The 13,131-nt window shown below is 40.6% G+C and overlaps 1 protein-coding gene across 7 annotated transcripts in view; it reads right to left on the bottom strand.

Annotated features, from left to right (window-relative positions):
- Positions 1-5,594: 5,594 nt before the first annotated feature.
- LOC148029391 (Mitochondrial substrate carrier family protein) overlaps positions 5,595-13,131 on the bottom strand; it is a 41,597-nt gene continuing 34,060 nt past the window's right edge. For 6 of the 7 annotated variants that reach the window (XM_087688205.1, XM_087688203.1, XM_087688207.1 and 3 more), the window contains 3 exons: positions 6,687-6,816; positions 6,565-6,602; positions 5,595-5,930 (listed from right to left, as the gene is read on the bottom strand). In XM_087688205.1, coding sequence (XP_087544331.1) covers positions 5,834-5,930; positions 6,565-6,602; positions 6,687-6,816 — 265 coding nt within the window. In that variant the 3' untranslated portion in view covers positions 5,595-5,833. The remainder of the gene's footprint in view (positions 5,931-6,564; positions 6,603-6,686; positions 6,817-13,131) is intronic. The other variant, XM_087688206.1, reaches the window with a different exon arrangement.

Below are 13,131 nucleotides of genomic sequence, written 5' to 3'. Positions count from 1 at the left end.
ATCCAAGTCATCATGAATAGGGCTATCCATAGCATCCACGGATCTCAAAGAGTCGAGGGCTGTCCCAATATAGGGAACCCGCTCATCAAGACAACTATTAGTAGAAGCACAAGCGGTATAAGCATGCTGCTGCAAGTACTCTTCCATCCTCACTGGAGAGGGAAGCACAGAAGCATCAACTAGGGATGCATAAGCTCCCACATGAAAAAGACTCGTAGCTAAGTGCATTACATAACCAACCACAATAGTGTAAAGACCAAGACATTTGTCAAAAGAGCATACAGTATTCAGTCATGAAATCAACACATAACCATAATGGCAAACATGACTCTGTAGTACATCAGACCACATAGTAGCATCCAAGTCAATGCAAGACCAGTAAGTGGCATAAGATCCTGCAATGGTCAAGCTCCAGGAGAAGCCTAAGTATCTGTACAACAACATCCAAATAAGTGGCTTTGTAAAGTACATGATAGTAGACAAAGTGCATAGTTGGGTAAGCATCAAGAGCAACTGCTCTCTAACTTGTATGGGCAAAAGCAACCCAACTAGCATAGAAGCTAGGCAACACAAAAGCAACAAAGTCATAACTGCTAAACCCAAGCACTATCAAAAAATCCACTTACCAAAGAGTAATCCGCAAAGAAGCAAGCATCAATGAGCAATGAAAGCTCAATAACCAACTGCCAAGACAATGGAGCAAGCACTACTCAAACATGTATCTGTATCCAAGTAAATTCAAGATCCATAATCGTGGCATTAAGAGCCAAATAGCATCCAAGTTGCATAAGTGATAAGCCAACCAAATGCAAGCTGCTTCACAAAATTCTCAAATGCAAGTCGATTCAAGCCCAAACATCTGCCATACTGCAGCCAAACCCAAAAGCATCCACATCAAACATCAGTCCCATAATGGGTAGCACGGGGCATAAACCTTGTCAAGTGAAATACCAGCTGTAAAAAAAAACAGTGAACCAAGAATTGAGCTCTACTCTTTGCTCAAGAAGCATCCGAGAGCATAAACATCAAAGTGGCATCATCCAAATACATCAGCATATCATCTCGAGTAGTCGGGAGCACCCATAAACCATAGGCATAACCAAACTGGAGGTAAAATAATCTGTCAACCAAGGTAGCATAAATCCCAACCAACAACGAAGTCTCCGCATCCAAATCAAGGCTCAATAGCTCTCAAATAGCATATCCAGGCATAAACCATGATGATCAAGCATCAATACATCCAACAGGACACCCGAATGTCAACAAAGAGCATTATGCATAAGCCGTCCTTGATATAAAACATTGCTACCTAAACAATGTACAGCAGTAAATCTCTGCATAAATCGAGCTATGGAAGCTCAAACCAAGTCCCAAAGCATCTCAAAACATTGGGCAAACATCCCCAAAGCATTTGGGCATCAAATAACAAGCCTCGAGAGCATCACATAAGCTAAGAGCATGACATTTTCTTGTTGTAAATCAACTCAGATCTGTTAAAGAAAATTTCTGTGATCAAAATTTGATAGATTTGACATCACCATTGTGTTCGGAGAGTGTCAAAACCCCAAGTTAGACTCTTACCTTGCCTAAATTGGGTTCCAGATGCCCGAGATATGAGAAAAAATGGGATTTTAAAGCCAGATTTTGAAGCAGATGCAAAAAACGTGAGCTGCTTCTGTGGAGCCTGCTAGTTATCCTGAGGATAAGGGGCGAATGGGAGCATACAAGGTGCCCAATGAAGCCAAGGAACACATGCAAAGAGCCTATGAGGACCGAGGAGAGGCGAGAGATAAAATCTTATCTCGAGGGGAAGAAGCCATGGCTGGCATTGAAGCTCCAAGCTCTAGGTCTTCAATCCGAGCTGAGGGCCAAGCTCCACAATCAAGCTCTAATCCAAAGCTCTGATACCAGTTGAAGGGGATGCAATGGCAGTGGAGAAGGAGAAGAGGAAGATGCGGGAGAGAAGAGCACACATAATGTAGGTACTATCCAACTAAACTAACAGTCTTATTACACTATCATATTATATATGAATAAAGAATGGGCGGTCACAGTGCACACACAGGCAGGCCTAGAGGCCTTTTACCCCAACATGCCTGACTTAGTATATTAAACAAGCTTCTCATCTCTCATTTGGAGGCGGAAGGAAAGTGCACGCTAACCATCCCTCATATCAATCGCCCTCACAATGTTTGGTTGAAAAGACTTTCTTTCACCTCACGAATATCTACCGTGAGAACAATCTATATGAATCTCTTTTAGCCTCAACCAACCTTTCTCATCCCAAGAAATTCTTCTGTATGGAGCAAATGACTTCTTGTGAGTGCATAATAGACTGTATATGTTGGTCATGGAGACTTCGCCAAAAGCTCAAAGGTGCATTTGAGTGCATGGACACACGGGCCCCCATGTGCAATTTTATAATCAAGCATAAAACCTAATCAAACAAGTTCCATTTTACTACAAGGTTACAAATATACCTTGGCCTTGGGGTCAAATCCTAACTACTTTTTATTTCCCCCCTTTTCTCAATGCCTAAAAAGCCTAAGTAACCCCTAGGGCATCGATTCTTGACTCTCGGTAGATCACAAGTAGCTACTAAAGTATGTGCACGCATTCTAATGAAGACCTATTGACATGGCCATACTAGTATGGCCATCAAAAATAGCCATTTGCTTATCTAATGAAGCAGATTGATGTATCTAGTTCCACTAGTGGAAGAGCTACATAGCTCAAGGAGGGGATCAAAGTGGTAAATCTTCATAGGGTAGTCTATGAGGTTGCTACACACTACCTAACGTACAAAATGACATGCTTCAAGTTGCTCAAAAGTATCATCTAGAAGGGGAGTTGGCATGTGAACTAGCAATTTTGGTGCACCATTCATTGGTATGAGCATGTTGTCCAAAAGCCATAGCTTTCTTGGGATGATTTTGTAATCAACTACTCACTGCACATCCAAGAATGTAATACTAGGATTTTAGGATCATGATGACAACTGAAACAATGCACTATATTTATGGAATGACCTAGGATAAAGAGCAGGAATCCAAGACCTACGGATAAGCAATAATGTTAAGAAACCAATTAGTCCATTGTTTCCTGTCTAGATAAGGTCCTTGTAAAGCAGTTCAAGTCTTTCCAAACACCCACAAAAAGTATTATTATTATATATGTTGGATTCTCTTTTGCCACTAATACACTCTTTCCTCCTCTCATTTGGAACCATGGCTATGATGGCAAGATGTGAGTTTCACTCCCCTTCATTATGCCCCATTGTATTCCACTTCTTAAATACCAATGGGTGTTAGATAAGCATGAGCTCTAAGTTCTAGTGTGGTGGAGCATTGACAATAGCCTCTTTTCAAGGGAGCGAGAGCAAGGAGGGAGTAGACTATAACTACAACAAAATAAGCAAGCTATGTCACAAAGATTTGTAGCTCAATAATCATAGGATTTATTGAAGCAAGATGAAGCATCATGCTATTTAACAAGCATGTAATTCAAATGGATCAAGTAAGAATGAATGTTAAGCTCTCTTTTAAGTCCTTTCTCAAAACAAGATGGAGCACCATGTGATTCTAATGGATCAAGTAGGAATGAATATTAAGCCCTCTCTCAAGTGCTTTCTTGAAACCAAAAGATAGATATATTTGGCTTGCCAAGGCCACCCTATGCGTCGAAATCAAGAAGAAAAAGGTTGTTTCTTCAAAACCAAACCTAGAAAGTTGTAGAAAGAGCTTAGATGCTGCATGAAAGATTGTGAGATATACGTATAAGCTATTCATAGCAAGATTAATGGTGATGAATGAAGCATTTTGAAAAGTGAAGTGATGGTACAAATTTCAATGCATCATTTTGTCCTTAGTATATTGAATAACGTGTTGTATTAGTTATTGTCGTTTACTTGTTGAAGATTTAAAGCTATTCTTCCTCATGTTTTCAAGTGAACCATACATGGAACCTTTGCATCAAACATTGAAAGGGTATTTGAAATCTGGATCGGCGATTTCTCTATGTTCTAGGAGCTAGTTACATACATGGATCAAAAAATTCGTTATGTAATTGGGAAATTACTACTAGAATTACATAGTTTTAAGAATGTATTTTTTCTCCTTAAACCATATCGACGAGGGCTATTCCAAATTTAAGATGGCTACAGATCCTTGGCCAACTACTATCATTCATGAATTTCTCCACCAAAATTTCACTCCAAGGGTTGTGCACTTTATGATTTCCATACCAAGTATGCTATTGAAATACATTTTCTATAAACTTCATATATTAATTGCAAATGTATTGAATACAATTTGTATTTACCCAACCTGCAGCAGGTTGTGCAAGGCTTGATTTATGATGCAAATTGCATAGATTGATGTAAAGCTTCTTCAAATAGACCATAACTGGAATGTCGTCAAGGCTGAGCTAACTTCGGTACTGATCTTTATAACAAAAGGATAAATCTTGATTGGCTCGGTCTTATGGGATTAAATGGAATTGCCAAAGGAGATTTCATTTGCTATTTGGGTTGCCCCTTTGATCTTTGACATGATTCAAATGGTTTCTCAACAGGTTCAGACGAAAAGTTAACAAGAATGGGCTAGCTAGCAGATTGACTTTCTTGCGAACCATTCCCACTCATCATGGTCTTTCAAGCAATGATATTGCTCGTACCGACAGTTTTGTTCTAGCAAGCTACCAAACCAAAGATCTATAGGAGTATGCATATTAATAAAGGACTCAATAGGTGGCTTGGCATATGGGACCATTAGGGCCATGCCATGCCTAAGTTGGCACACTTAAACAAGGAAGTAGTGAAAGCACCAAGCCTCAAGACCAACCACACATTGACTATGTAAGGCCCCCACTATGTAAACATGTGAGTGAAATTTACTCGAGCATGCTTCGCCTTTCTTTGAATTGAACTCCCAAGAAGAAGAGTGGCTGCAGCTGATCTTAAGCAAACTTAAAAGATGTATGGCCTACCTCTTGAGTTATTGTCACTAGCGACTTGCTTAAATACTAGCAATGAAGAAAAGGACAGACTTTGAGGAACCTAACTCTTGATGGATGATGGTGAAAGGTTGAACACAAGACTTTTGAGGAACCTACGACTGCTGATGAAAGCATCAAACACCTATTTTTGGGAGTGCAGGATCTCTGGCATAACTTGATGAAAGCATGGAAAAGATTGGGCTTCTTCACTCTGTTAGCTGGAAGCAGATGCTTGTTGGAAACAGAATTAACTTCAACCAGCATAGAAAATTTTGGGTTATCTTATGGGGAAAGTCAAGAACGTCAATAGCACATTGGTAGTTCATAGTTCTAAAATTGTTGCTAAGGTCCAGGTTTTGTTTAGATTATCAGGTAAAAAGATAGCCCTTGTCGAGCAGTGAGTAAGCTTCTTAAGCACCTTTTCTGAGTGGACTTTTGCTGATATGCTGCTATAGCTGATTTCGAAGGGTAACCCTACATTATCTTCTGAAGGGGGAAATCCAAACATACTTTTCATTGCACTAAATTGGAGGGTACCCTCGAAAAAAAAAATGTAATGTGACCGTTCTTTTGAAGGGCAGACATTTCACACCCATCTCTGAAGGGTAAAATCTCTTTAAAAGGGTTCTGCAGTCTTCAAAACCAAGGTGACGATGCGAATAATTACAAGTTAATACAATTCTTTCGCCTTTTTTTTCAAAAAGGCTATTCAAATGTGCATGAATGATACCATTAACCATTGAGCATGTTCAATAACAATGACGCCAAGGTTGCTTCTCCTTTCTCTCAATTTTTTACAAGAAACAAAATTGGCTTCAAGATAGAATGCAAGGTCTCATTACAATGCCTTGATACCTGCAATCTCACGCAGCTTCTCATACACCAAGAACGTGATGGCTGTCTGCGGGCCAAGTCTTGCGAACATGGCAGACCACCTGTCATGACAGTGAACCCATCACAGATCTGTTTTTCAGTTTTAGGATGCAAAGAATGAAGATTTGTTTTCCTAGGAGATTACTGTTTTACTTTTAAGATACAAAGAAAACCTAAAAATACAGATTTCTCTTGAGGTTTTGAAGTTTTCCTTCACAATTTGCCATTCAATTGACACGCAGGCAAACTTGAATGAGAAGCCAGTCAACGGAAGAGCTAACGAATGAAAACAAAAAAATATACGATGTGGTCTAGGTTATGCATATATGATGTGGTCCCAAACTAGCCTTATTGTAACCCCATTACTGCATGCTGCTACAGTGATGCGTGTGCATCTATTGATGAGACCAGTACATCTATGTCAAATTCAAAGCCTATAAATAGAATGCAAACATTAGATAAAACAGTCTTTCCACATCTAACGATCGTGAACAGAATTGCCGTTACTCATGCAATTGGGTTTCTCTGTCTGAACTCCAAAACCTTTAATCAGAATGCAATGATGCCAAACCTTTAAAACAAAGGTTAAACAAACTTGATCTGACACACGCACAACTTTTATAGAGAATGTCAAGATTTACTGGAATAATTAAGAAGCGGAAATGCTGGTGAACATTATTTGGTTTGAGCACATACCCTTTATATAGTCCCATCAATCCTTCGAACTTGCATATCTGAAAGCACAGTACAAAAGACAGGGTGAGTAACCTAGATATTAGCAGCATGTCATCAATGGATAACAACTGATATTTCAGCACCTTGTATGCACAATCAAAAGCATTTTTGTACACCACATTGGCTGTTTCTCTTTGAATCATCATGCGAGTTTTTACAGTATCAATTGGAGCTGTTGCAGTGGTCCCAACTATCCCAGCTGAAATGCTAGCACTGCATATAAATTATGTGGAAGTGAAAATAATTTAGAATTCCTACACAACTTTATGCGCCCTTAATATATATAAACTAAATACCTGTGTGTTTACTACAAGCATATCATAAGGTTTATAACTATACACATCAAGCCTTCAAGGACATCTTGTCAATGCAAAACTTTGCCATTCTAAACCCAGCTCCACACAGTCCACACAGTTGGAGAATCGAGCTAAAAGAGCTGCTTGCCTGATCGTGATCATCTGAGCGAGTAAAACTGTTTCAGATGTGGATCCTACATGGGCATCTGGATTCTGGCTAGCTAGGAAACTATACTGTATTCCTCTGTGTCAATCAGCTGTAAACATGGACATCACAAGATCCCTTAAGGGTCAAGCTCACAAAATATGCATCATGAAACCCAGAGCTACCAAGATCAGTGAGGTATGTATTATTAATCATCCTTCATCACAAACACATGGAAGTTTTGGGGAGGATTACAAGCCCTTCAGACTTGCTGCCATTAAAGTGTGTATAGATTCCTATTCACTTTCATAAACAATATGCATTTTCCTGTATCAGGACTTACGGTTCATCCAGGCAATATTTGAATGGTAAGACTTGTAAAAGTCGGTGCCAAGCTGCATCTACACATGACTTGTCCTTAACGGCTTTGATATAGAGGTAGAAATGCCCGAGCAAGAATGGGTTTAATAGAGCTTGCTTGTTCACCTTCCGCGAGGAGGTGAAGGCACCCCTGTTGACAGCTTTTGAGGAGATCTCAATCACGGGGGGGGATCACAATGAGGCTCTCAGCAGGGCTAATTGTCTATCCCCCAAGGAGCAACACTGGAACACTAACAAGAGCTCAGCTAGTGGAGCTACATCACCTTATTATCAGTGCCTACAAGGCTCTTGCAAAGATGCTCAGACCTCTACTCCCACACTTCAATCATGAGCATAGGCAAGGTCTCCAAGGTTGGAGCATCATGAACACCTCCAAATTCACCTTCTTTGAGGCTCCAGGGTGGGCCCAATGAAACTAGCCTTCCTCCTCGGATAGGGTGGTAAATCCCTGATTACAACTTAATTACAGCAGCAAACAATAAATGCAAATCTGAAAATACAAATTTACCTACTGATCTTGGACAATGCACACCTGATTGGCCCCAAAATTGGCGCCCCTTTCGGTATTTCTTTAGCTTTATTGAAGAAAAAGTTGACTTACAATGGGATTCTCCCAATCCCTTTCGGTATTTCAACTCCCCTTGCTGTCCAAAGTGACCAGCAAGTCTTTAATTTATTTTGCCCCTTGATTCAAGCACTCACTTGGCCTTCACCAACTTCATAGACAATGAAAATGCCCCAAATTCAATGGCTGGCTAGTCCTCCACCTGAATTCAGCTGAAATTCACCTTCAGCCTTGTTGAATCCAAGTCTTGAAGTTTTTTTTTTTTTTTAATGGCACGCTTCCCAAAGCTGCTGCTAAACCCTAATTTTTGCTATAAATTAGGGTTTACAACAGAGAAATTTGCAATTTCTCAGCCTCCAAGGGTCCAAATGCTGAGATCTTTGGAGCAAGGCTGTGAAATGGTTGGGAGATGAGAAGGAAAGCTGTAGAGAGAGAAAAGTCAAAGTTTTGTCGCAAAGAATGACTGAAAATCAATCAAGTGCAGCTGTTGCCTGCCACAACAGCATGTAGATGCAAAGAACTGAAGAAAATCAGTCATTTACTGCTGCTGCCCTACCTCAATAGCTTGTAGATGCTGTCTCCTGCTGTTGATTGGTTTTCTTTTGCCCCTGGCTGCCTCAGAAGGTCCTCCAATGGCTGCAAATCAGTCAAGTGCAGCTGCTGCCCTGCCACAACAACATGTAGATGCAAAGAGACTGAAGAAAATCTGTCATTTACTGTTGCTGCCCTACCTCAACAGCCTATAGATGTTGTCTCCTGCTATTGATTGGTCTTCTTCTGCCCCTGGCTGCCTTAGAAGGTCCTCTCCAATGGCTGCAAATCAAACCAACAACCTCTCCTCCCTCTCTCTTGCAGGCTGAATTTATAGAAATGCCTCTCTCCAGTCTGTAAAGACGTTTTTCAATCTTGCATGGGCATTTTTCACCAGTGGTAGTCTTCCCAAATGGTTTTTCCAACATTTTTCATAATTAAATATTAATTTTCAGTCATAAAATGCTGAAAATTAATCTAATAATTATTTCGGTGCCCTCAAAATAATCTGACTGGCCAATAATTAAATTGGATAGGCAACTTTCATTCCCGAGTGTCTCTATGCCATCTTTGACCATCAGATTGACATTAGGTACCATTAAACGCCACTTCTTTAGTACCACCTAACACTTATGGCCAAATGGATGACCTAGGCCAACAACTGGCACAACATACCACCAAGTACCTGTGCAACATAACTTATAGCAACTTTTGCCTTTAACATTCCGTGATTTCTTCCAGTCCCAGGCTCGTAAATTTACTTTAACCCCAATTGCACCTCACATGTGCATCATTTACTTAATCATGTGATTAAAAATTAATCCACATATTAAGTGAGATTTCAAAAATACATGTCCTCATGACAGGCATTATAGTCAACACAACATTGCACACTGCTGTTCAACCATTCCATATGCCCAACGTATGCTGAAAATTACCAGCCAACATAACATAACATAAGAGGGAGAGAAGAGTGAGAGAGAGTGAGAGACTTAAGCCTTGAGAGGGAGAGGGAGAGGGAGAGGGAGAGGGAGAGGGAGAGTGAGAGGCTTCAAAGTTTGAAGGTTATATATGGTTGAAATACGGACTTCAAATCTTCCTTCGAAGCATTCCCTCACCACAAATTATGTGTAGAGATTTTTTATTGTTAATACCAAGAGCAAAAATGGTGATAATAGTTTTCCTGTATACTTTGGATTGTAAAGGTCGAGTTTACTTGTCTGTCTAGGTTTACTTTTGGGTTGGGCTTACTTTTTGTCTAGGCAAGCAAAGTATGTTGTCACTTGAATGTCGAGAGCCAACATAGCTCCAATAAATGAAAAGGTGGATCTCAACTTTCAATAAGCTGGATTTACTTTTGCAAAAAGTAGCAATCACATGATTTATTGCACGTGGAAGATGCACTTTGGGCCATTGATCCCAACTCTCGAGGGTCTTAAAGACCCCATGGAAGATAGTCATGAGGGCCCTACCTCCCTCTTCCTCCTCTATCGCATGTGCTACTATTGATATTTACAGTAACAAACCTCCTATCATCTATATAGTTCACACTTTGTAGAAGGAAAGAGGTAGCAAAATATACCCTCGAGTCTTAGGAATCAACATAGAGCTTGAATAGTAAGTATTGTGCACCATAATTGTCTTGCTTTGTTACTAAGCACATGATATTGTTTGTGTGTGTGTTTGTGTGTGTGTACGCGCGCACAAGCACGTACATGCATCTCTCAACATATCATGTCTCTTAGTCTATCCTATCATCACTAACTCTCACAGCTTGTTGTGATTGATACGAGGAATTTGATATCTATCATAGCTACACATGTGACTAATATTCTTTATAGTTAATGGCCTGTCAAATTCCTATCATCAATAACCAAATACATAATCCTGTGATAGCCAACAATCATTAAATGCATTCGTCCAATACTCCATGGGTATACCTAAGCATTTCCAAGTTTGTCAATAGACACTACCTGTCATTTGCCATCCACTCACCACTAGGTATATCACCCATCATACCCCACCCACCCACCAACCTAATAATCCTCTCTCTCTCTCTCTCTCTCTCTCTCTCTCTCTCTCTCTCTCTCTCTCTCTCTATGGCGTGAGTGATGGGATGCTAGCATGACAAGACGAGCCTGGTGTGACGAGCGCGTCTGGCGTGAGTAACGGGATGCTGGCGTGACGAGACGTGTCTGGCATGAGTGACAAGAGCTAACATGACTGTCATGTCTGTCCTACAAGAGGTGGCAGTCCCGTGGGAGCAATGGTAGTGACAATAGTCTGGCAGGACCGGTGTGAGTGCTGACTCGAAGGAGCTGCTCTACAAGGCCACGTCTCTGCACAAGGAGACAGCCACTGTCCTGCAGGGACACAAATGTACTCAGAATGACATGAATGCAGACCTAGGTGAATATATTGATGCACTGGCTTGTGGACTAGGCAATGATACATTGACTTTGATTTTGATCATGTCATGGAGTATACAGTGATACATAGACTAGGGCTGCAATTTGTATTTCTGCAGTGACTGTAAACAGTGCGAAGGCATTTGGGCTCATAAAAGAATACTGGGCTTGCAAAAATTTAGTGAGGGCTTAGGGAAACCTTGGAAATTTGCAGGAATCACAAAAATTGCTCTGATTTTGACAATACAAAGCACAAGCTGAGTGGCTTTGCACACTGTGTGAGAGATGGATAATGTAGACAAATGCAAGCATCAAACCGTGGAAAATGAATATCTGGGAGATGAATATAATCAAGAACTAACACAACCGTCCATGAAAGCAATGTTCAACACCCCTTCTAAGAACACATGGTACAAGACGTATGGCCATAGGGTCCGTGATTGGACCGTCTCCCCGGCATCTGATAGACATGGAAAGACCTCACGTACCATGAATGAAAAGAAATACGAAGAAATTCATCTCATGATTCGCTTTGAACTACGAATTATGAGACAAGAATTGGAGAAAGAAATACGAGAGTAGGTAAAAGCCGAACTGATAGTAAATCAAAGGGTAGAAATGCAAGACATGCAAATAAAGATTAAGAATGACTTACAGGCATAAATGCTATCCGAAATGCACACGCTGAAAACTGAAATGCTGAAAGCGGTAGATGCCTACGAATCTGAAATCTTAGAACTAGGGGAAGAATTGAATACATTTAAGAAAAAAGAAATGAACGTGCAAGAAGAACTACAAAAAGAGAAATAGGCTTTGAAAGAATGTGAAAGGGAGGTTCACTCATGGGCAGAAGTGGCAAAGACAACACAGAAGCAGATAGAAGAAGCCAGCCCATGGATTGAGGTAGTAAAAAAGAATAAGGGAACATCCGTGAACAAGACTGAAGTAATGAATGCTACCTTGGAAGAAGAGGCTAGGAGACAGGCTAGGGTTTTACACGTACGGGTAGTAGGATGGGAAGAGAAGAGCAGCCCACAGGAAGATGCTAAGACACTTGCTGACAAAATTGGGACTTTAGACGTACCTATCACTTTGGGGACATAGAGAAAAAAAAAGCCTTCCTCTCCAAGAGGAGAGCCCTCAAGGGTGAGAAGATTTATTTGGATGAGGACCTTACCCCAACACAAATAGCGCATCGCAAAGAACACATGCCCAAGGTATTGGAGGCTCACAAAGAGGAAAAGTGGACTATTTATAGGGATGGACGAGTCATCATCACTGACAAAAAGTCTTCATGACGATACGAGGCCTATGAGACACTTCGGATGTCAATATGGAATTGTAATGGAGCCCTACGCTTGGATGTTGGTTACTTTGAAGATAGCTTGTGAAACATAGATATAGGAATGTACACAGAAACACACCAATGTAAAGGTAGCCGACTACCAAACATGCGAGGATACAGGTGGAAAAGTGCATTTCGTCCAACAACTAGAAAACCACGAAGTATTAGGGGTTCTGGAGGTGTGGCCATACTATACTGGGAAGATCTCAAAAGAATAGTGCAAGTAATGAAAAGAGATAATGATGCACGATATTTATGGATTAGGATACATGCAAGAAGACCACAAGATATATTCATCGCAATATGCTACTTTTCTCCTGCAAATTCTACCTATGCCACATGAGATGGATCTCCCTTTGATGTACTTTAAGAGGATATCATGAGATATGCTAGCATTGGGGACATATTATTAGTAGGAGATTTTAATGCACGCACTGGAGATAGATAGAGTGGCTTTTATATGCATGATAATGCCATGTTCAAAGAGATTGACATAGATGAAATAGGCCTACGCAGGAGAGCCCAAGATAAAGAAGTGCGTACCTATGGGACACACCTATTGACTTTGGGAAGTGCAAATAGACTAGCCATCTTTAATGGTCTACCACAATGGCCAAGATCTGACAATTTGACATGTTGGAATCACAAAGGAGGGGCAAGTATTGTGGTCTACTTGATAGGCTCACCAGTATTGATACCAGACATCCAAAACTTTAAGATATCTAAGAGACCAATTGGCATCGCAACAGATCATGCTATTTTGGCATTCATGCTCTCTTGTGTACATATGAAACATGAAACACCATCCTCCCTAGACATCCCAAATACTACTTTACAAAAGACACCTCACACATCTA

The sequence above is a fragment of the Lygodium microphyllum genome, chromosome 11, assembly GCF_053477565.2.
Source record: "Lygodium microphyllum isolate KBCC chromosome 11, Lygodium_microphyllum_v1.1.10, whole genome shotgun sequence".
Lineage (NCBI taxonomy): Eukaryota > Viridiplantae > Streptophyta > Polypodiopsida > Schizaeales > Lygodiaceae > Lygodium > Lygodium microphyllum.
Note: the sequence above shows the minus strand (reverse complement) of the source record. Positions and strands in the feature narration are given on the sequence as shown.